Source organism: Scyliorhinus canicula, chromosome 11 (genome assembly GCF_902713615.1).
Source record: "Scyliorhinus canicula chromosome 11, sScyCan1.1, whole genome shotgun sequence".
Taxonomy (NCBI): Eukaryota; Metazoa; Chordata; class Chondrichthyes; order Carcharhiniformes; family Scyliorhinidae; genus Scyliorhinus; species Scyliorhinus canicula.
This window is the reverse complement of record NC_052156.1, coordinates 110646182-110668096: the sequence shown is the minus strand read 5'-3', so window position 1 is coordinate 110668096 and position 21915 is coordinate 110646182. Positions and strand designations below refer to the sequence as shown.

At 43.5% G+C, this 21915-nt stretch overlaps 1 protein-coding gene across 4 annotated transcripts in view; it reads right to left on the bottom strand.

Annotated features, from left to right (window-relative positions):
- recql (RecQ helicase-like) overlaps positions 1-21659 on the bottom strand; it is a 34322-nt gene extending 12663 nt beyond the window's left edge. The window contains exons 1-10 of one of the 4 annotated variants that reach the window (XM_038811074.1): positions 21572-21600; positions 19522-19587; positions 19182-19240; positions 16369-16566; positions 13441-13620; positions 12449-12555; positions 9576-9774; positions 8850-9016; positions 5393-5474; positions 3716-3864 (exon numbers count right to left, since the gene is read on the bottom strand). In XM_038811074.1, coding sequence (XP_038667002.1) covers positions 3716-3864; positions 5393-5474; positions 8850-9016; positions 9576-9774; positions 12449-12555; positions 13441-13620; positions 16369-16531 — 1047 coding nt within the window. In that variant the 5' untranslated portion in view covers positions 16532-16566; positions 19182-19240; positions 19522-19587; positions 21572-21600. Of the gene's footprint in view, positions 1-3715; positions 3865-5392; positions 5475-8849; positions 9017-9575; positions 9775-12448; positions 12556-13440; positions 13621-16368; positions 16567-19181; positions 19241-19521; positions 19588-20958; positions 21245-21326; positions 21485-21571 lie in introns of those variants that run through there. The other 3 variants (XM_038811071.1, XM_038811073.1, XM_038811072.1) reach the window with 3 other exon arrangements.
- Between the last annotated feature and the right edge of the window lie 256 nt (positions 21660-21915).

Sequence of the window (21915 nt, the reverse complement as noted above, 5' to 3'; positions counted from 1 at the left end):
GGGGGTGGATCCATGGAGATTTGGGCAGCTGAGGGTGAAGGAGTTCTCCTTCTACTCACACGTGCATAAGTGTACTCCCGGATTGATTTCTTTATTTTCAGCAGGGCCTTACTGGCAGGGGTGATGGCACGGCGATCACAATCTCAGACCATGCTCCGCACTGGGTTGACCTGCAGGTTAGTAAAGACAGTAACCAGCGCCCGCAAAGGAGGTTAGATGTGGGACTTTTGGCTGACGAAGGGGTGTGCGAGCGGCTGAGGAAATGTATTCAGAACTACCTGCAGGCCAACGACACCGGGGAAATTTCAGCAGCGGTAGTCTGGGAAGCACTGAAGGCGGTGGTCAGAGGGGAGCTGATCTCGATACGGGCCCATAGGGAGAAGGTGGACAGGGCAGAGATCGACCGACTGGTAAAGGAGATACTACAGATCGATAGGAGGCACGCGGAGACCCCAGAGGCAGGGCTTGTAAGGGAACGGCGGAGGCTACAGGCGGAGTTCGGCTTGTTAACCACAGGGAGGGCGGTGAAGCAGCTGAGAAAGGCGAGGGAGGCGATCTATGAACAAGGAGAGAACGCCAGCAGAATACTTGCACAGCAGTTTAGAAAGAGGGAGACGACCAGGTAGATCGGGAAAGTAAATGATGGAGATGGGAACCTGTTTCGAGATTCAGCAGGGGTGAATAAGGCGTCAATGATTTCTACAGTAGGCTGGACAGGCCGGAACCCACTACGGGGCCAGAAGGGATGAGGCATTTCTTGGAGGGACTGAATTTCCCAAACGTGGTCAGGGAGCTGGTAGAAGGGCTGGGGGCCCCGATCAGGTTGGAAGAGATAGTGAAGGGTCTGAAGGCCATGCAGTCGGGTAAAGCCCCGGGGCCGGACGGGTACCCAGTGCAATTTTGTAAAAAGTTCTCTAGAATATTGGGGCCGGGGTTGATGAGGATGTTCAATGAGGCAAGGAAAAGAGGGATGCTGCCCCGACGATATCACAGGCCACAATTTTGCTGATTCTGAAGCAGGACAAGAACCCGGAGCTGTGTGGGTCCTACAGGCCGATATCCCTGTTGAATGTGGATGCTAAATTGCTGGCCAAAATTTTGTCTTCCAGAATCGAGGATTGTGTTCCGGACGTTATTGGGGAGGACCAGATGGGTAAGAAGGGTAGGCAGATGGTAGTCAATGTAAGAAGCTTGATAAACGTGATCATGATGACCCGGAAGGTAGGGAGGTGAAGGTAGTGATCGCAATGGATGCAGAAAAGGCTTTTGATCGGGTAGAATAGGATTATCTGTCGGAGATACTGGGACGGTTCAGATTTGGGTGGGGCTTTATTGACTGAGTCAGGTTGCTGTATCAGGCTCCTGTGGCAAGCGTACAGACAAATAGGACAACATCGGACTATTTTAGACTGCACAGGGGAACAAGTCAGGGATACCCCCTCTCCCCACTGTTATTCGCGCTAGCTATAGAACCGTTGGCAATTGCTCTTAGAGCCTCAAGGGGCTGGTCCTGGGGAGTGGAGCAGAGTCTCGCTCTGTGCAGACGACCTGCTTCTCTATGTATCGGATCCAATGAATAGATCCAATAATCTATTACTGGGCAGCGAATATAGCCATGTTCAGGAAGTGGGTGGTGGTGGAGGGGTCGGCATGGGAGCGTATGGAGGTGGCTTCATTGGAGGGATGGAAGAAATCAGGAGGATTCTAGGGAAATTTGGCCGGTTTTCGGGGTATAAGCTAAATATGGGGAAAAGTGAGATTTCTGCTGTCCAGGTGAGGGGACAGGAGAAGCGATTGGGGGAGCTGCCATTTAGATTAGTAGGGGGAAGCTTTAGGTACCTAGGCATTCAAGTGACGCAGAAATGGGACCGACTGCATAAATTAAATCTGACCCGACTAGTAGGCCAAATGAAGGATGATTTTTTGAAATGGGACGCGCTTCCGTTGTCACTGGCTGGGAGGGTGCAGACGGTGAAGATGACAGTCCTCCCGAGATTCCTGTTTGTATTTCAGTGTCTCCCCATCTTTATTCCGTTTTTAAACGGGTCAACAAAGTGATCTCTAGCTTTGTTTGGGCAGGCAAGACCCAGCGAGTATGGAAGGTAATGCTTGAGCGGAGTTGGGGAGATGGCGGGCTGATGCTGCCAAATTTTATTATCTATTACTGGGCGGCGAATATAGCCATGATCAGGAAGTGGGTGGTGGGGGAGGGGTCGGCATGGGAGCGTATGGAGGTGGCTTCATGCAAGGGCACCTGTCTGGGGGCGTTGGTAACTGCGCCTCTGCCGTTCCCGCTGGCTTGGTACTCCACCAGCCCCATGGTGGTGGCGGTCCCGAGAGTCTGGGGGCAATGCAATGGAGGAGACATGTGGGAGCAGAGAGAGCATCGGTCTGGTCCCCAATCTGTAACAATCACCGGTTTTCCCTGGGAAGCATGGATGGGGGCGTTCCGGATATGGCGGAGAGCAGGGATTGAGAGGATGGGGGATATGTTTTATAGAGTGGACATTTCAGAGTATGAGGGCGCTGGATGAGAAGTTTGGGTTGGCGAGGGGATACAAATTCAGGTATCTGCACGTGCACCTCCTACGTAAACATGTGTCAACCTTCCCGCTCCTACCGCTAAGTGGGATTCAGGACAGGGTAGTTTCCAGAGGGTGGGTAGGAGAAGGGAGTGTCTCTGACATTTACAAGGAACTTATGGGGTCAGAGGAGACGCTGACCAAGGAGCTGAAGCGCAAGTGGGAGGAGGAGCTGGGAGGAGAGATGGAGGATGGTCTATGGGAGGAGTTGAGTAGAGTCAACGCATCCACAACATATGCCAGGCTCAGCCTGATGCAATTCAAGGTAATTCATTGGGCTCACATGACAGTGGCCCGGAGGAGCAGATTCTTTGGGGTGGAGGACAGGTGTGCAAAATGTGCGGGAGGACTTGCGAACCATGACCACATGTTCTGGAAATGTCCGAAGCTTAGGGGATTTTGGCAGGGGTTTGCAGATGTCATGTTCACGGTGTTAAAAACAAGGGTGGCGCTGAGTCCAGAGGTGGCGATTTTCGGGGTGTCGGAAGACCCGGGAATCCAGGAGGAGAAAGTGGCAGACGTTCTAGCCTTTGCTTCCCCGGTAGCCTGGAGATGGATACTATTAGCTTGGGGGACTCAAAGCCCCCGAAGTCGGAGATCTGGCTATCGGACATGGCTAGCTTTCTCTGTCTGGAGAAAATCAAGTTCGCCTTGAGAGGGTCACTGTTAGGGTTCGCCCGGAGATGGCAACCGTTCGTCGACTTCTTCGCGGACAATTGTCAGCAGAAGGGGGGGGGGGGGGTTTAGCTTTGAGTAGGGGGTTAATATAGGTGGGACCTGTAAGGAAGGGAGACGGCTTTTGCACTATGTTTCTAGTTTCATGTACATTGTTTATTTTGTTGTTACAATACCAAAAATACCTCAATAAAATGTTTATCAAAAAAAAAATCAGCCCATCCTATAACAATTTGTGGGACTTTGCTCTCTGCAAATTGGCTGCCACATGTTACATTACAAATAACTGTCTTTCAAAAGCAAATTGGTTGTACAGCACTTGGGAAGTTGTGTGTTCATGGTGGGTGATGTTAATTAAAAATGCTAGTCTTTCTTTCATTAGATCAAAGAGCTGTGTTAAAATAAATGACCTTGAGGACCACAAACAGCTTTTCACAATCATTCTCATTTTACCTGACCTTTATTTTGTTTAAAGTCCAGTCCCTATGAACTTTACTCTTTGCAGTAGCCTCCATGTTACCGTGGTAACACCCAGCCGAAATGCCAAGGTTTTGAAGACTGATGGTGAGCTGCTCAGTATCTTTTTGAGAAAGGCAATAGACGATTCCTAGAGAAAAGGTTAGCAGAATCAAAAATGAAAATAAAATTGCACGAGACGCTGGCAGAAATGCACTTTGCATTCAATACAGTAGGCTATACAGTATACTATTTGCTAGAACATCTCGATTTAAGCACACTACTCTAACGGCACAGGAGGCAGCCTTTTCAACCATCATATTTGAAATAGTCCCACTCTCCACTGTTTCTGTACAGTGCAGAAATTTGAAAAAATTGAATATCTTCATTAACCTTCAAGATGGTGCATTCCAGATCACTAAAATTTGCTGTGTGAAATAAATCCTCCTGATCGCCACTCTGGTTCTTTTGTCAACTATCTTAAATTGAGTATTGCTGAAAAAAAGACACGCTGCCGAAGCTTTTTATTTTGCCACTCATCAGGACAGATTCACACGCTACCAGTTGTAAAGAGAACAACAATTTATACTGCACAAGAAGAATGCTAATTGGCTCTCAAGTGGATTCTGATTAGTTGGGGGGGGGGGGGGGGGGGGGGGGTTACCATGGAGAATGCACCAGGGAACATTTAACAGCAAAGCAGTTTAAATTCAAACCAGGCAAATAAACTGATTAGTCGAGGCATTGTCATGGGGAATAAACCAGGGAGTGGCTGACTCCCAAGTTTCTGTTTTGCTGAAAAAAATACATTGACGTGGGTATCATGGGGAACAGTTTCTTATTATTTACTTCATCAAAACCCTTCAACATTTTGAAAACCTCTATTAAATATCCCATTTACTTCTCTGCTTGCAGCACTCCTCCATTTGAGCAAGCATAATGAGTTAGCCCATGCCTAGATCAAAGGTAACCTTCCACTGAGAGACCGTGAAAACAATGCAAAGGACTAGAATTCATACTAATACCCAAGATAGGCTTCAACTCCATGGTATTATTGTCCAGGAAAAAACTGACCCAAGAGAAGTCCACCGTATGCTGAAGATATTGCTGGCTATCCCATGGTTGCGTAGATTTTAAACTGTCTTTCCCTTACCCTTTTGTAACAACTGTTTACATGTCTAGCTACTTATTCCTCTATATTTTGCTGTTTGCCCTTGTGACACAAAGCTACATGATCCTCCATAGGCATATGGAAACAAGACAATGAAAAACACAGAGCTCAGTTTTTTGTCTCTGATGTGAATTATTATGGGTAAAAATATCTGTGAAGGTGATTTCAGAGACTCCATTGATACAAGTGCCATTTATCTCAACACTGACAGATTCACACCTCTAGGTGAAATTTATGTAGCAGCGAACAGGTCCACTGACCCAAAGACTGGGGCAAATAGAGATAAAGGAGGAAACAGGTTTTTCAGCTCTGCAGCTGAAATGATCAAAATGGCCAGTAGGATACAACATCAAGCAAGAAGAATAGAAAATCTCAATCAAGTTCCTTCAAGTAAATATAGATTTAAGAAAGCTGTTGATGATATGCCAACATTTCATGTCTGGATGCTTGGTAGAAGACAAAAGCTAGTAGGTTTTAATAGTTGAAATGCTATGTAAAAAGGAGAAACCTGATTTTCCTTTGTAACGTCCATTGATGATCCTGACCATATCTTCGACACAGGCTTCAGAATTGGATGGTTTTTGCCGGATCTGTGAAATTAAGAAAATGACAAGTAGTAAATATTGTGAGAAGAGCTTGCAGGTCTCCTCATGCTCCAAGTTCCCTCATCTGACAAAAATAACCAAGAACACTTCATACATCTGTAATAACAAGTATATTTATATAGCTCCTTTGACACAATAAAACATCTTACATGGCTTCGCAGAAGTATTTTAAAACAAAATATGAAAACAAGCCTCATAAGGAGATATTAGGGCGCTTGATCAAAGAGGCAATGTTTTGAGGAATGTCTTAAAGGAGGAAAATGAGGTAGTGAGGCAGGGAGGGTGCTCCAGAGCTTAACACCTGGATAACCAAATGGTGGGGCAACTAAAATCAGGGATGCTCAAGAGGCCAGAAGTAGATGAGTCCCGAAATCTTTGAGGATTGTGGAACTGGAGATCACAAAAACAGGGATGGGTGAGGTCATGGACAGAATCTGAAAACAATGATGAGAATTTTAAAATCAAGACATTGATCAAACAGGAGCCAATGTAAATCAGCGAGCACCTAGGTAAATTGGACTCGATGCAAGTTAAGAGATAGGCAGGAAGTTGTGCGAGCAGGTAAGAGCGCCATCGAGGGTATGTGGAACTGAATGATACGGGTGAGGTGTCGACCGGCATGCTATGGGAGGTACCCAAGGCAGTGGTTAGGGGAGAGTTCATATCGATCTGGGAACACAGGGGAAAGGTAGAACGGCCAGAGATGCCAAAGTTGGTGGATGAGATTCTGTGGGTGGACAGGAGGTATTCGGAGGCCCCGGAGTGAGATTGTTGAAGGAGAGGCAGAAGCTCCAGATGGAGTTTGGGTTGGTGTCCACAGGAAGGCAGGAGGGCAGTTGCGAAGGGCCAGTGGGGCAGTTTACGAGTACAAGTAGAAGGAGTGTAGGAAGGAGGCAGGGGCAAGGGCGATCAGAAGGGTGACGGACAGGAAGTGGGAGTTTTATAGGAGGCTCTACGAGCCCCAGGTGGGTGGGATGCGGCGATTCCTATACGGGTTGGAGTTCCTAAGGTGGAGGGGCTGTGGGCACCCATTAGACTGGTGGAATGGAGGGCATGTGGGCGATCCAGGCAGGGCAGGCCCCAAACCCAGATGGGTTTCCTGTAGAATTTTATAAGAGGTTTGTTGGAGCCCTGGGGTCCCTGCTGGTAAGGGCATTTAATGAGGAGTCCCCCCCCCCCCCCCCCCACATTATCGCAGACGTCCATATCCCTAATCTTAAAGATAAAGATCCGGAGCAGTGTGGCTCCTATTGCTCGATATCACTGCTAAATGTGGACGCCAAATTGTTGGCAAAGATCTTGGCCTCGTGAATTGAGGACTGTGTGCGGTGGTGATAGGGGAAGACCAGACAGGGTTCGCAAAGGGGAGGCAATTGTCAGTGAACGTTAGGAGATTACTGAATTTGATAATGATTACTCCGACAGGACAGGACACAGAGGTGGTGGTTGCAATGGATGCAGAGAAGGCGTTCGATCGGGTGGAATGAGAGTACTTGAAGTGTAGGGACCGTTCAGGTTTGGGCAGGGGTTTGGAGACTGGGTCCGATTGTTGTATAGTAGTGAGATACGGACGAATCAGATAAGCTTGGGGCACTTCATGTTACTCCGTGAGACAAGGCACGGGAGTGGATTTTTTGCCTTGGTAATAGAGCCATTGGTAATGGCGTTTAGAGCATCAATGAGTTGGAGAGATTGTGCGGGTGGGGGGGGAGCAGAGGTTTCTCTAGATGCGGATGGCCTGTTGCTTTATATTTTAGACCCACTGGGAGGCAACGGGGGAATTATGTGTATTTTAGAGGAGTTTTATCGGTTTTCCGGATGTAAGCTAAACATGGGGAAGAGTGAGGTCTTCCCGATCGAGACCAGGGGGTAGGAGAGAAGGTTGGGCGAGCTGCCATTCAAGGTGGTGGGGTAGAGCTTCAGATATTTGGGCATCCAGGTGACGCGGGGATGGGGACAACTGCACAAATTGAATCTGGCACAGTTGGTGGATCAGATATGGGGGGGGGGATTTCAAGAGGTGGGATGTAATACCGCAATTGCTGGTGGGATGGGTACAGACAGTGCCAATGGTGCTGCCGAGGCTTTTTCAGAATCTCCCAATCTTCGTCCCAAAATCATTCTTCAGGAAAGTTAATGCTTTGATCCCAGGTTTGTATGGGCGGGGAAAATCCCACGGGTAAAGAGGGTGCTGTTGGAGCAAGGGCGAGGGGTAGGCGGGCTGGCCTTGCCAAAATAATGAATTATTATTGGATAGCGAATATTTCTATGGTTAGGAAGTGGGTAGTGGGGGAGGGGTCGCCGTGGTGGCAGCTTCTTGCAGGGGAACGAGTTTGGAGGCATTTTTGACGGCGCCTTTGCCGTTCTTGCCAGCCAAGTACTCCATGAACCCTGTGTGTGTGGGGACAGTGGCGACAGCATCCGAGGTTAGCATGTGCCTCGGTGTGGGCATTGATTTGCGGTAATCACAGAGTTGTACTGGGGGGGTTGGAAGGGGGGCAACTTTTCAAGTTTAGAGGAATGGGAGGAAGAATATGAGCTGGCCATATCTGGGAGAGGGAGAAAGAAAGGGAGAAGCAAAGAAAAAAAGGGCGAAAGAAAGAAACAAAGAAAAAAAGGGAGAAAGAAAGAAACAAAGGGAGAAAGAGAGGGAGAGAGAAAGAAAGAAAGAGAGGGAGAGAGAAAGAGAGGGAGAGACAAAGAAAGAAAGGGAGAAAGAAAGAAAGGGAGAAAGAAAGAAAGGGAGAAAGAAAAAAAGGGAGAAAGAAAGAAAGAAAGGGAGAGAAAAATAGCGAGGGAGAGAAAGAAAAAAGAGCGAGAGAGAAAGAAAACGAGCGAGAGAGAGAAAAAGAGCGAGAGAAAGAAAAAGAGCGAGAGGAGGAGGAGAGAGAATTGCCACACTATTGGCACTTACGTGTGTACAGATATGCAATGCTTTAAAGCCCATTTAGTAGATTTCTAAATGCACTTTGGTGACTCAATTTATTGTGGTCACACTTTCTGTAATAGTTTGCATGTCAAATGTAGTGTGCTTGTCAATTATAGAAGTTTAAATACTTCTGTCAAATAACAGTTGGAAATCTTCTTCACAATTTTTCTTTCAGCGGAGAACCTCCAGTAAGATCAACCCCATCTCCAACCCACTCCTTTAAACCCATTACAAAACAGTTTTCACTGCCAGCTAAGATTTACAAAACTCACTATCGTCCAACCCGAAAGTATAAAGAACATGATTTATTACATGTTAAATTTCAATGTATTTGGTTCTCACTGTGAAAATTCATGTGAAACCAACATCTATTACAGAGAACGTAGAAAACAATGTGAAAGTTGTTCAACATTTCAGTGCATTTTAAGTACCTCATAAAACAGATTGGGTCTGTTGAAGGAAGCAGTCAACATGAGACATTTGGGAACGCACAAGATTTTTTTCACATCCTCTAAGATACTGTTTGTTGCAGTTGCTGTCAATCCAATCAACGGAGTATTTGGGAACTGACGCTTCAGGATACCGAGGCTCTTGTAGTCTAGAGATAATAAAGTTTAAAGTTTATCTCTGAAAGCACTTGCAGGAAACCTTCATCCTCCTCCAAACTAAAAACAAAATCCCGCCCAATAATTAGAGGCTAACCAATAATTTATCTCATTTGATTTGTATGGGATCTTGCTGTGCTCGAATTGGCTGCAGCATTGATCTATGTAACCAAAGTGACTGTACTTCACCAATGGTGTGGTGTTTTGAGATGCCTGGAGGTTGCAATAAAATGTTATATAAATGCAAGTTCCTTCCTAACATGGAATTTTGAGTAATGTATTCCCAACTAATTTCAACGTGTGTAGTCTTATTTCTCGATATACACTCTTTATAAAAAGTACAAAGTTGTACATATTTTTCCCCCTTGGGATTTCTGAAGATATAGGTACATAGAAAACTGACAGGTAAGAAAAGGCCCACTCATCTAGGCTGCCCTACTGCAGCATCATGACTAAACACATCCTGCCTAGGAAACAGCACCTTGTCCCTTCATGCAGCCATGTGACATCCTGAGAGGCAAAGCAAAACAACTCCAAGACATTAGTACTCACCAGGCCTGAAGTCATGACCCCACTGACTGCAACAATGAACTTCATCAACAGCAATACGGGTCAAGCAGCCAGCATGGTATGCCTTTTCGAGCTTGGACATGAAGACTTTACTTTTAGCAATTTTCTCTGGGGTCACATACAGGAGCTTCAACTTAGAGGACTTGTTGAGCATTTCATCATGGACCCACTTTACATGCTCCTGTAAGAGAGTAAATAATTACAGTACAACAGAAGCCAAATATCACTTGGTGGACATGGTAACAAACTTCCTTTCCATAATACAGAGGCTAGTAAAACAAATATATCCTCAACAGCAGGTAGCGAGCAGAACTTTTGACAATTTTCAGGACACATTTGCTTTCATACGCTTTTCACATTTTAGAGCACTCTCGGTGGATTTTCAAACTGGAACAGAAGTCAGTAGCAATGAACCTGTGCAAAAGGTTCATTATTACCAGCAAAGATCGAATGGTCAACTGCTGGGTTCAACGCAAAGTGCAATGTCACTGGCCCATTCTGAAGGATCCAGAAAATATCCTGGCCCATTCTGAAGGATCCGGAAAATATCCTGTCAGGATGGTGCAAGATTGGAGTGATTATATCTCCTCCCCATTAACTGCAAGAAAAGTTTGTTTACAATTAAAAACAGACACTCACTCAATGATGACAAGGTGACAGACTGTCACACTGTAATTTGCTCTGAATCTGACACAGACTGAATCTTGACAAGCGATCGGTAGCTGACTTTGCAAATGGTGCTGAGCATTGCTTATTTTCCAAGCCTTTGCTTGATATAGTTGCAACAAAGTTCTGAACTTAAGAACAAGAATGGGCCATTCAGCCCCAGTCTTTTCCAACATTCAGTTCGATCTGTATTTCAACTCCATTTTCTCAATTTGGTTCCATATCTTTCAACACCTTTATGTAACAAAGGAAATCTAGCAATCCAGGATTTTCTTTTTTATTGATTGGCTCTCAACATCTTTTTGAGGGAGAAACTCTATCACTTTGGACTAAGGACTTCTGAAGACCACCCTTGAATGGCTCAAAAATGTAAGATTGTGCCTCCTTGTTTTGCACTCTCCTAGAAAGGGAAATAGTTTCTATCTACCGTTTCAAATCCTTAAGACATTTAAAAAACTTTGATCATATCATCACAACCTTCTGTAATCAAGAGATTACAGGCTAGTTTTATGCAGCCATGAACGTAATCCTTTTAGTCAGATATCAAAGTGGGAATCTGAGCTGCACCGTCTTGAATGCCAACATATCCGTCTGAAGCTCAGGACTGAACACAGTACTCCAGATCTGAGGGACTCCAGTGGTTGCTCAGTACGTGAAAGGTTTAGATCCTTCCCATAGGCCCATTGCAAAGTGTCCACTTGCAGCTCCTTAGACCCTTGAAGTCTAGGCAACTCAATTTTTAATGAACTCATCCATTTGCTGATTTTTCCTGGAGCTGGGAGGTTCAGAAAGGGATGTTTTAATACCGTTGCCTCGTTGGTGGATTAATCCATAACCAAAGCACCAATACTTGTTTTGATCGGCAACGTGTGCCATTAGCAAATGAAAGAGAATATTGGTTTATACATGGCCTTCTAGGTGCTGTGGTACTCACTATGAAGCCTTCGAAATTATGAAGGTGGGACATAGCAGTTCAGATTTGTTTAAATGATTGCGTGAAAGTCAAAATCACAGGTGATGACACTGTTTTGGACGGAGGTCCATAGGTAGAAGAACCAGTCAATAAAAATCCGAAAACATAATTGGGAAGGAGACACACTGAAGCCATCCTTACACAAATGAGGCTTGTTCATATTTTGGCAAGGATATGCAAGAGGGTTACACTTAAAAGGAATAAAAATACAAGCACACTGCAAGGTTTGGCAGTATTTCCACTTGTGTTCAGACTAACAACATTGGCCATATCAAGCAAAGCAATTCTAACATTTTTAATCTCTTACAAAGATAGCCAACTCCTCAAAATGTATTTATATTTTCAATGGATGCAAAAAATTTAATAGCTCAAATTAAAGAAAAGCAGTGGACTATTCCAATGTCCTACTCAATATTTGCCCCTCAGCCAATATCGATAAAGCATAGCGGACAGCAATGAACTAACAATGCAGCCATTTATTTTTACTTGCAATTGCCCATAGAACTTTATGTGCTTTTGCAGAGCAAGTTGTTGTCACTCAATTTTCCGAAATTTACTGTGTCCTCTAAAGAAAATCTGGGGCATGTGTCAGCAGTACAAGCAACTATGTCTCTTAGACAAGATGGTGGACGAATTATCAATGCGTAGTGCGGAGTCTGAATAATAGTGTCAGAATATGTAATTTAATGTCAAATCAGGTATAAAAAGCAGAGAGAGGGGAAAGGATTGAATTAAGAGAAATAGAAAAGTAAAACATTTTAAATTTAAATAATTTTACTACATCTCGAACAATAATTAAAATTTTCAGGAATGAAACTCCACACTTGTAAATTTCAGTGCCAGAGAGGTTGCTCATTAGCATTTTAGATTCACCACGCCATGAAAAAGGGAATATACTGTGTCTATCATGCAAGTACAGCATCTACATGCCATTCCACACATTTCCATCCTGAATCTTTCAGCAAGACACCAATGGAAAGCAACTTCATGATTTTCACATGTAACCACACATGTGTAGTTCAATTTACACTTTAAGCGACTATTAGCTTCAGCTTTATTCCTACTGTAAAACCTGGCTCACAGTCTGGTTTCTTAACTCATTACTGTTTGTGGGATCTTGTATGCAAACTGCTGCTCTGTTGACTACCCTAAAGTAATTCATAGGCTGTGAAGCACTTTGGGATGAATGTGAAAAGTAATATATAAACTTTCTTACCTTAGTGCTGTTGGAATTCAGCATGGCGGATGGGATGCCCAATTGTTCTAGGACCATTAATTGATCTTCCATCAATGAGATTAATGGACAGATTACCAGAGTGAATCCTAATCAAACAAATGAGCAATTATTTCCAATGTAGCAGCTTTCCCCCCACATTCATCAGTTTGTAAAAATCGACATTACAATACCTTCTGGCCAACTTAAAGTTTGAGCTGCATTTATTTGCTAACCATGCAACTCTACATTTGGACCCACCAGCTTTAATTATAAACAATGTTATTAAGAAAAAAAAAAAAGAGATGGAATATCATACATAATTGTAAAGGCCTAAATCACGATAGCCACGGAGAATAATACTTGTACTACAAAATTAGATTCATTTAATTCATTGTGGGATCCAAGCTGTTCTAGTGCCAACTTGGGTCAGCGATAACATTCTCACTTATGAATCAGAAGCATTACTTGAAGAATTTGAGCATAATCAAAGTTAACATTTCAGGCTTAATAGTGAGGGACAACAGCATTGTCGGAGGTGCTTCTTTTAGACGGGTCTTTCAACAAAGAACCCACCTGTCCGGTCAGGTGCGTACAAAGGATTCCTTGGCACTATTCAAAGCAACACATAACCTTCTGCCAATGTCCTGGCCAACATCACAAACAAGTCATAAGGTCATTTACCTCATTGCTGTTTGTGAGACCTAGCTGTGCACAAACTAGTTGTTACGTTTGCCTGTATAATAAGAACGACTACTTCAAAATTAATTCATTGGCTATGAAACATTTAGGGATATCTTGAGGACATGAGAGGTGCTACACAAATACAATTTCTAACTTTTCCAAGCCAGTTTCCCATAAGCAAGGATCAGGATAAAAGCAGGAAGGAAAAAATGATTTGGAAAAAAATATCAGATGACAAGAATCACAAAAGCTTTTTCAAAGTGTTACAAATGAATCAGGAAGGAACACCATCAGCAGCTTGCAGTACGTACCAGTGGAGCAGACAGCTGGCAGCTCGTAGCACAAGCTCTTCCCACCACCTGTTGGCATTATCAGAAATATATCCTTCCCTGCCATAGTAACGTTGATGGCCTGAAGCTGCAATGATCGGAAATTTTGCAGATTAAACACACTCTTCAAAGCCTCATCAACCTTCGGTGACCATGAAAAACCTGGTTAGGAGTAAAAAATAAACCATGCTGGTAAGCAACATTTGAAAAATAAAAACCCAGCTGTTTTAAAAACAATAAAAACTACTAGCTACTTAGTAAACAATCAGTGTTAATCCCAAAACAGCCCTTTTTTCAGTATTTACATGCCATTAATATTAAAGTTTTAAAACATTTATGTATAAACTTTCAATCTAGCAAACAACCAAAAATCTTTGTATCTATGTGGATGACTGATATTTTTGAATGTGCATAAAACACTTTTTCAGCTATTTACTATTGTTACAAGTTAGCTTGGCTAAGTTAGTAGCATTCTCAGCTCAGACAGAGTTGGAAGGTTGCGGGTTCAAGTCCTCGTAAAGACCTATAATTCAATGCATCACTGGAGTGTGTTCCTTTATTGGAGGTGCCATCCTTCACATGAGACTGGGAACAAAGTATCTACCCACAGGTATACGTAAAAGATCCTATGATATTCAGAAAAAGGAGATTCTTCCAACATTCTTCCTTTAACTATCACAACCAAAAACACGTACCAAAAACAACCCTAATTAATTTACTCTTTTTGGGATATCGCTGTGTGTAAACCACACTTTCTTACATATCACCAAACGTCAAGAATAATCCATTGGCACCAAAGCACTCAAATGCGTCCTGAGGATAAGATCATGTTTTTGATATCAGTTCATTCTTTTGCCCCATTCATAACTGTCAATTTCTCAACAAATGAAATCAGCCTTTGCTGCTCAGCCAATCCTAACGCACCAAGTGACTTTTAACTTGCAAGAAATATTCTAGCAGCAAGACAGTGGAATGTTTATTTTACTCGACAGGTGATACTTTCCTCTGGGCACACAGCTTCACAGTGGGAGCATCTAGAATTAATAAGCTGACCAATGTGCCCTCAAGTGAATTTCCACCCACTACATTTAATGGACCATGACAAGACTCTTTGCGGCTGTGTTGATCTCGATGGAGTTCCCAACATTTACTGCCATCGTGCGCTGCTTCGTGGCGGGAGCACTAATTTTCACTCAACAACGAAAAGGTGGTTGGAAAAAAGAAAAGGTCACAACACTATGCTCAAAATCCTGATACACACTCACATTGTACAATGCTCGACGTAAAGTTGTCAAATGCTGGTTTTGACATTGTAGTTGGGTGAAAGCCAAAGTTCAAATTATTACAGGACACTCCGCTGTCATGGTGACTACAAATGAAAGATGGTGAATTTGCTTTGTTTGTTCAAAAATTAAAACCCCCGCCTTGGCAAGAAACCTATGTAACTTTTTAGGTTTCCAGATGTTCAAATTACTACAAGCAACTTGTAGAAACACACATAATTATTATTTTAAACTGCCCCCACACTCCCACACAAAGCCCAAAGAAAACAGGGAATGCGGGGATTTAAAATTGAAGCAGCATCCTACTCACAATAGCCATCATGACTTCACACTGTTTTACAGCTGGGTCTTTGGCCAGAGTGCGAGGGCCTCCTCAAAAGCCAAAAGGTGGCAATGAGTGGTGGCATTCGGAGCCCCAATGGGTCAGTTACATCTCTGGCACCAGGAACTGCGGTCTCCAGGGAAACCAGGTATAACATGGGTGCAGGCTCAGTAGAGAAGAAAAGATAGGTATATGTATATTATTTTAATTGCTTTCCTTGTGGTCCGTAGGGAGAAGGACTGCAATGCTTACCAGACCTAGCATCCCTCCTCCAAAGGTTTGACAAAGAGTCATCCAGACTAAAAATGTTAGGTCCCTTCTCTCTCCACAGATGCTGTCAGATCTGCGGAGATTGGCCAGTACTTTCTGTTTTTGTTTCAGATTCCAGCATCCGCAGTAACTTTCTTCTGCCTAAATATTCAAACCTTTCTTTACAACTAGAATCAATTAAACACTCCAATCTGAAAGCAACTGCTGGGAGATGGTCTAAAATGGGCTAGCGGTTACAAACGAAGGATCTTTGTACATAGGAGGGAAAGAATGCTCAGATTCCACACCTGAGACTAGAGTGTATAATGTAGGTTGGCAGCCCAGTTCAGCACATTCTGATGAGGAATCAAACAGAGACCACATCTTCTCCCTCAAGTGGACGTGAAAGATTCTGTATCACTATTCAAAGATGTATTGACCAATATTCATCCCTCAACATACTGCACTATATCAGCACAGGATCTACGGCACAAAAACAGGACATTCAGCACAACTAGCCCATGCCAGTGTTTGTGGTCCTCCCAAACCTCCTCCCGTCTTTTCTCAACTAAATCGGCCATCATAATCCTCTACTCCCTTCTTCCTGTTGTGCTTGCCCAACTTCCCCTTCAACGCAATCTATACTATTTGTTTCAAATACCCTGTGATTGCATGTTTCACTTTCTCACCACTCTTTGGGTGAAGAAGTTTCTTCTGAATTCCCAATTTCTTGATGACCATCTCACATCGATAGCTTCTAGTTATGCTCTTTCCTGCAAGAGACAACATTCTTTCCCACCCACCCGATCAAAACCTTTCATTTTAAAAACCTCCATTAGGTCACCCCTCGGCCTTCTTTGTCTCACTGCCATCTGTGGGAGCTTACAGTGTACAGACTGACTGCTGCATTACCTTCATCACAGCAGTGACTATATGAAGATATACTTTATTGGCTGTAAACCCTACATGATGTCCTCAGATAATGAAAGGTGCTATATGAAGTCTTGCCTTTTAAAACCTTTCAAACTGAAGTAGATCTGACCCGACTTCACTGACCTTTTTTGTTCCAGTCCTCTGCAGATACCCTTGATATTGCGCTTGATCCACCCTCGTTATTCCCAGACAGTTTTTCTATCTTCTTCTTTAGTTGTCGTTTCTTTTCCTGCAGCTCTTGCTGTCTCTCAAGCAGTTCCTGCATCTGGACTTCCAAGGCGTCCATCTCACTGTCAACCAATGCTAATTGCTCCTCCAGATCTACACAAGAAGCAATTTTTTATCAAGATGCTAATGTTACTCTGCCAGTGTCATTGAAATGGAATATAAATAGAAGCATTTACATAAAGTGAAAAAAAGATTTTGATATTGGTCACGCAAACCACATTTAAATAGAATTTAAATGTTTATTGATGCAGTTTTAAATTTATATACATGGTTCTGGAGTGATGTTTCTGTAATAGGAGATGCTATGGTGCACATATGGTGAAAATATTTACTCAGGCCAGTCAGACAGCAACCTAAACACCTGACTGAAGGGGACAATTTTCCAGATTTTTACTCCAAGGTGAAATCTAGATGGCACTGATTGATGGATCTCTGGACCAGGATTGTTGGGGTTTCCTATAAGGGTGCCAGTGGAGCCGAGAGCTACATCAAAAGCAAGTCCAAAGTGTTCCCATCCTTTTCACTAGCTCGATACCAATACACCTGAAGTAGCTGATCAGGGTGGGATACTTCCCTCTTATCAGAGGGCTCAGAATGATCATCTACAAGGCCAGAAGCATAATGGTTACCTTTTCTCTTCATGAAAACAGCAGCAATAGGTTGGCTTTTGACCCAATTCCCCCAAAGCTGGCAACCAGGTCGACAACTACACACTTGCTTTTTTCCCATTTAGTCGGCTCAGGACACTGGAGGGGACCATCCTGGTGTCAGGTTACAATCAGAGCATGATAATGCAGCCGGTAAAGCAAATTCAGCCATAGCTTGCCAAGACAAAGTTACGAATTCAATTCATTGTGTCCCTGGATGTTAAATTAGCAGTCCGTGGAGAATGCGACATTTAAGATGCAGGGTGTTCTAAAGCTTGTATATATTGGTCCTGCCTAGTAACAAAGGCGTGACCCTCTGGGTGAGTTTTAAAACGTCACCAGAACAGTCCAAGGGTCAGTGAACAACTCTTCTTGAAGAGGTTAATTTTAGGGAAGTAGCCAGGTATGTGCCAGGTAGGGTTTAGCAGAAGCCTGAGCAATCGAAGAGGGCTTAGGGAAACCCTGGGAGTTATACATATATAGCTGGGTGCAGCTGGGAGACAGGGGCAGTCCCAACTCAGTGAAGTTGGCAATCTAGTAAAGAACTGAAATTACGCCTGTAAGTAGATGCTGAAATACAGACTCGGGAATCCCAGGAGAAGGAGTCTTGGAAAGCGAGATTGAAGCCCAGTGGGCCATTGTTAAAGCTATCTGACCCGGATCGATTTTTGGAGAGAATTCCAACGATAAATCTTTGAGTGAATCTAGGAATCATTCGTTAGATAGATAGAAATTGTTTGATTTGGTTTTTACGGTTGTCTGAGTGGGTTCTTGAGAAATCGATGGACTCTTGTCTTGGTTGCATCTGTCATTTACTCAGTAGTTGGTACATTCGACCACAGTTTGTCTGGTAACCCATATGTACCTCATACTTACCCTGAATGTTAGAACATAAGGTACCTAATGTAAACGGTTTTATCTTTCTGAGCTTGTATAGTAAAGGTTGTATATGTTTGTTTAAAAACTAGTGGATTCTTGTGGCTTTTTTCAAAAAGCTGGTGGCTTGTTACCTATTTTAATCCCTCATCATATTGATCCCTAATCAGATCTCCCCCACATCCAGCAGTCTGACCAAGAATCATAACGTCAGGTTTTAAGAGCACTGCAGGGTAAGGAGAGGGGTTGGAAGATCAGCCTCCAAGATTTGAATTGCCAGCCTTCATACAACAAACCATAAATGTGATACTCTCGCTTATTCCTTTAAAATCAACCAATCGACTGTTAAATAACCAGTTTCAGGGTCCAGTTCAAAAGAACCATGAATCAAATATCCAGATAGATTGTTAAACTCATGGACATCATTTATGCACGTCATACAATTAATATTTCCTATTGTATAACCAAATTTATTTGCACAACTACTCCAATATTTCTATGGTTTAAGTCAATAAAACGAAAGTGCTTGAAACGTGGTTGTTGACTCACGCTTATTACTTTTTTTATTTGTCTGAGCCTGGTTAAGCGAGCAGAAAGGGATTTAAAAATTGGACTCTTACCGATTCTGAGCTGGTCTAGAATGTCTGCTACTTTGCTATCGTATCATACACAAAAAGAAAACCAAAAACGTCCCCTCATGATGGCACAACTGAGATCAAAAGCCTAAAGTTTCACTGCAGGACCAGGGATGCAGAGTTGGGACAATTCTTCACTCCGCAAATCAGGCCTGGGAGAAAGTGTCTTGGTCAGATTTTCAGTCTGCGGTGGAAGGTTGAAAATTGGGGTCCAGGAGGGTGACCCCAGAATGAATGCAGGGGCTGCCAGTTGCAAAGGAGAGCTGGGTGAAAAGCCTTCCTTGGTGCCATGTTGAAGTATTTTTAATAAAACATTAAAACTGCTCTATAGATCTTATCCCTCAGTCCCCCACACATACCCTATGCTCTATCCATGCCAATCCAGCATACCTCATGCCTCCCCACCCACAACTGTAGACCCTTATACCCTCCATGCCAACACCCCAAACATCCCTCATGGTACTTTATAGCCCCTATACCAACTTAGTGTAATCTCATGTCAACACCTGCCCCCCTCCCTCCCCCCAACTACCTTTTCCCTTATACCTACCATTACCAACTCATGCAGTATTCACCATAGGCAGATCTTAGGACCCATGTTGAGCAGCTCTGTGAATAAATCATTTAGTTTGGTCAGTCTCAACTCATGTCCTGGTGGGCACAAGTCAACAACTCGCCATAAAACCTCAATATGAATTGGTAACCTTGTTCACCCAAATAACCAGGTAGGGTAGAAATGTAACACTAGCGCAGGAGATGCTCTTCAGATTGAAGCTGAAGCAGTTAAGAGCTTAAGTTAGAACCATCTTGAAGAGCGCAAGTATACAGCAAAACAGAGCTCTTACAGTTAACATAAAACAGTGTTATATGATAACAAATGATTAACTCACCTGAAACGTCAGCCATTCTTGAAATAGAATAAGTCACTCCTCAGAAATACAGTACGCCTTTAAAACCTAAAAGAAAAATGCAATCAAGTGAATTCCTATGGACAGATACAGCACATTTATAAGGAGGCCCGACTTTTTACAGGTCCATGTAAAAGACTTCTTTTGAACGTTTCAACCTGACCATTTGTTGCTATTAATCCTAAATTTGGTGATGTTCCAAGCACCTAACTTCCCAAGAATCACATAATTACATGTTGCTGTGCAGAATAAATCAGCAGTGCCCACACTGCAACCTTTGAGCTGTAATGTTCTGAACCAATCCCACATAGCTCATTTTTATTTACACTTCTGTTTTCTTCTCAATGGGTTGGCCTGTCTGAATTGCAGGTCTTCAACAAGGCTTTTCATAAATCTTTCTTACTGCATAAAGCCTCAATTGCTGATATGTTAGTACGCCCGGCAGGCTGATATCGGGACAATAATAACAAAGTGGATTTATGTTTCATATATTACTCATGAGGCTGCATAGTTCAGGGCTTAGGTGTGAAAATCTTGGACAGTCCAGCCACGCATTGTGCATATGTTGGGGATGCTGTGGGGTTGGAGGTGGAGGGAAAGAGGTTAACAAATTTAGCTAACACAATAGACAAAAGCCACGTGGAGCTTGCACATCAACTCAATTTGGTAGCTTCTCAGATTTTGTCCTTAACAAGGAGGATGCAAAGATGCATGCCCTATACAAACATTTTCAAATTGCTGTCACTACTTCTGGCTTAAATGTGAATTTTAGCCCTTGTTCATTCACATTTCTGCCATAAAAGGCCAGTGTTTATAACAGTTCAGAACTTTGCAGCAGACAAGCCAAGTTTCCCAGGTAACCCAGTCAACAGGAAGCCCGTCGAGAAATTTACAGCTCACGGAAGTTTACATTTGTTCGAGCTATTAAGCCAAATTTGGATGGAGTGTGCTCACAGCTCAAGATGCCAAATTAATAATTTCAACATAGGAATTGTTAGCTGAAGGCCAGGGCTATTTCAGCATTCTGACAGTTACGTGATATAATAAAGGAGTTGCTTGACTCAGCATAACAATCAATTAGTTCACAAAAGATCCGGGCATATTATGAGAAAAACCAGAGTTGTGGAGAGCTTTTGGAAACAGGTTACAGTCACCTGCTCCATGATAACTATTTTTAAATTTTAAAAAGATGATGCCTCAAACTTCACAAATGCAATATTGGAGAAGATTTGGAGCAGTAGGCTAAGTCTGGTAGCCCTACCCTCTCCTGATTAAAGTTTTCTTTTATTTCTGAATTCAGGTATATTTAAAAAATAGGTTACTGTACTTCAAGTGTATATCAGAGTACATTTTTAAATGTTATGAAAATGTCTGCCTCCAACATCCTGTTAAGCCCCTGTAAAGTTACTACCACCTTACCTGAAATCCATAGCAATTGATTATGGTCCCTTCAGCAAAGGGTAACTGGGCTTTCCTGTCCACTGTACCTAGCAGGATGAGCAACTCTTATGAAATAAAATAAGGGACACTTTGACCACTCAAGTGGATGGTGATGATTGAATCTCAAACTCACCCTGGAGATTCCAGGGACCAGTCTCCCTGAGGCTGTGCCAGAAATAAGGAAAAAAAAGGTGTCCCGTCACAAGGCAAAATACAGGACAGTTGGTCACCCTGCTATCTCGACCCCTTATGAATGCACAGACTTCAATTAGGTCTCTTTTCAGCCTGTTCTCCTCAGAAAAGAAACACACCAAAGATTCCCCCTCCGGGAGCACGTTACCTAGTACCTGCTCAGCTCTGCTGCCAATCAACATCAAGGCCACCCCCCATTGGCCAACTGGTAGCCAATCACAGCCAAGATGGCCATTTCCATGACGTCACACCTGGCGCGAGGCTCAGTCCGTTTTTTTAAATTCAAATTTCTGATTTTTTTTAATAAACACAGCTCCGCCCGCATCCCAGACCGATTCATCCATCGGCGGAAACACTGACTGCCCTACTGTCGCGGTTAAAAGCACAGGCCGCTTCAAACCTGTAAAATGGAGATGAAAGAAGCAGTGTCTCCCTTCCTCCGGCTACCAGGCTTCGAGAGAGGCGTGGGGGACTGCCCGTCAATCATTGCCTCATCCAATGAGAGGTGAAATCCCCACCCACCAATCAGTGTGTATCACTCCCGTCCAATTAGAGACGCGGCTTTCGCTTCACGCTCCTCCAATATGAGGCGTGCAACCCATCCCCCACAAAACCATTGGCTCAACGCTCTTCCAATCAGAGGCGTGCCCGCCCCACCATACCATTGGCTTGGCGATTCTCCAATCGGACCTACGGCCTATTCCTGTCAATCAAGTTGGACGGCTCATATCTCCAATCAGAGGT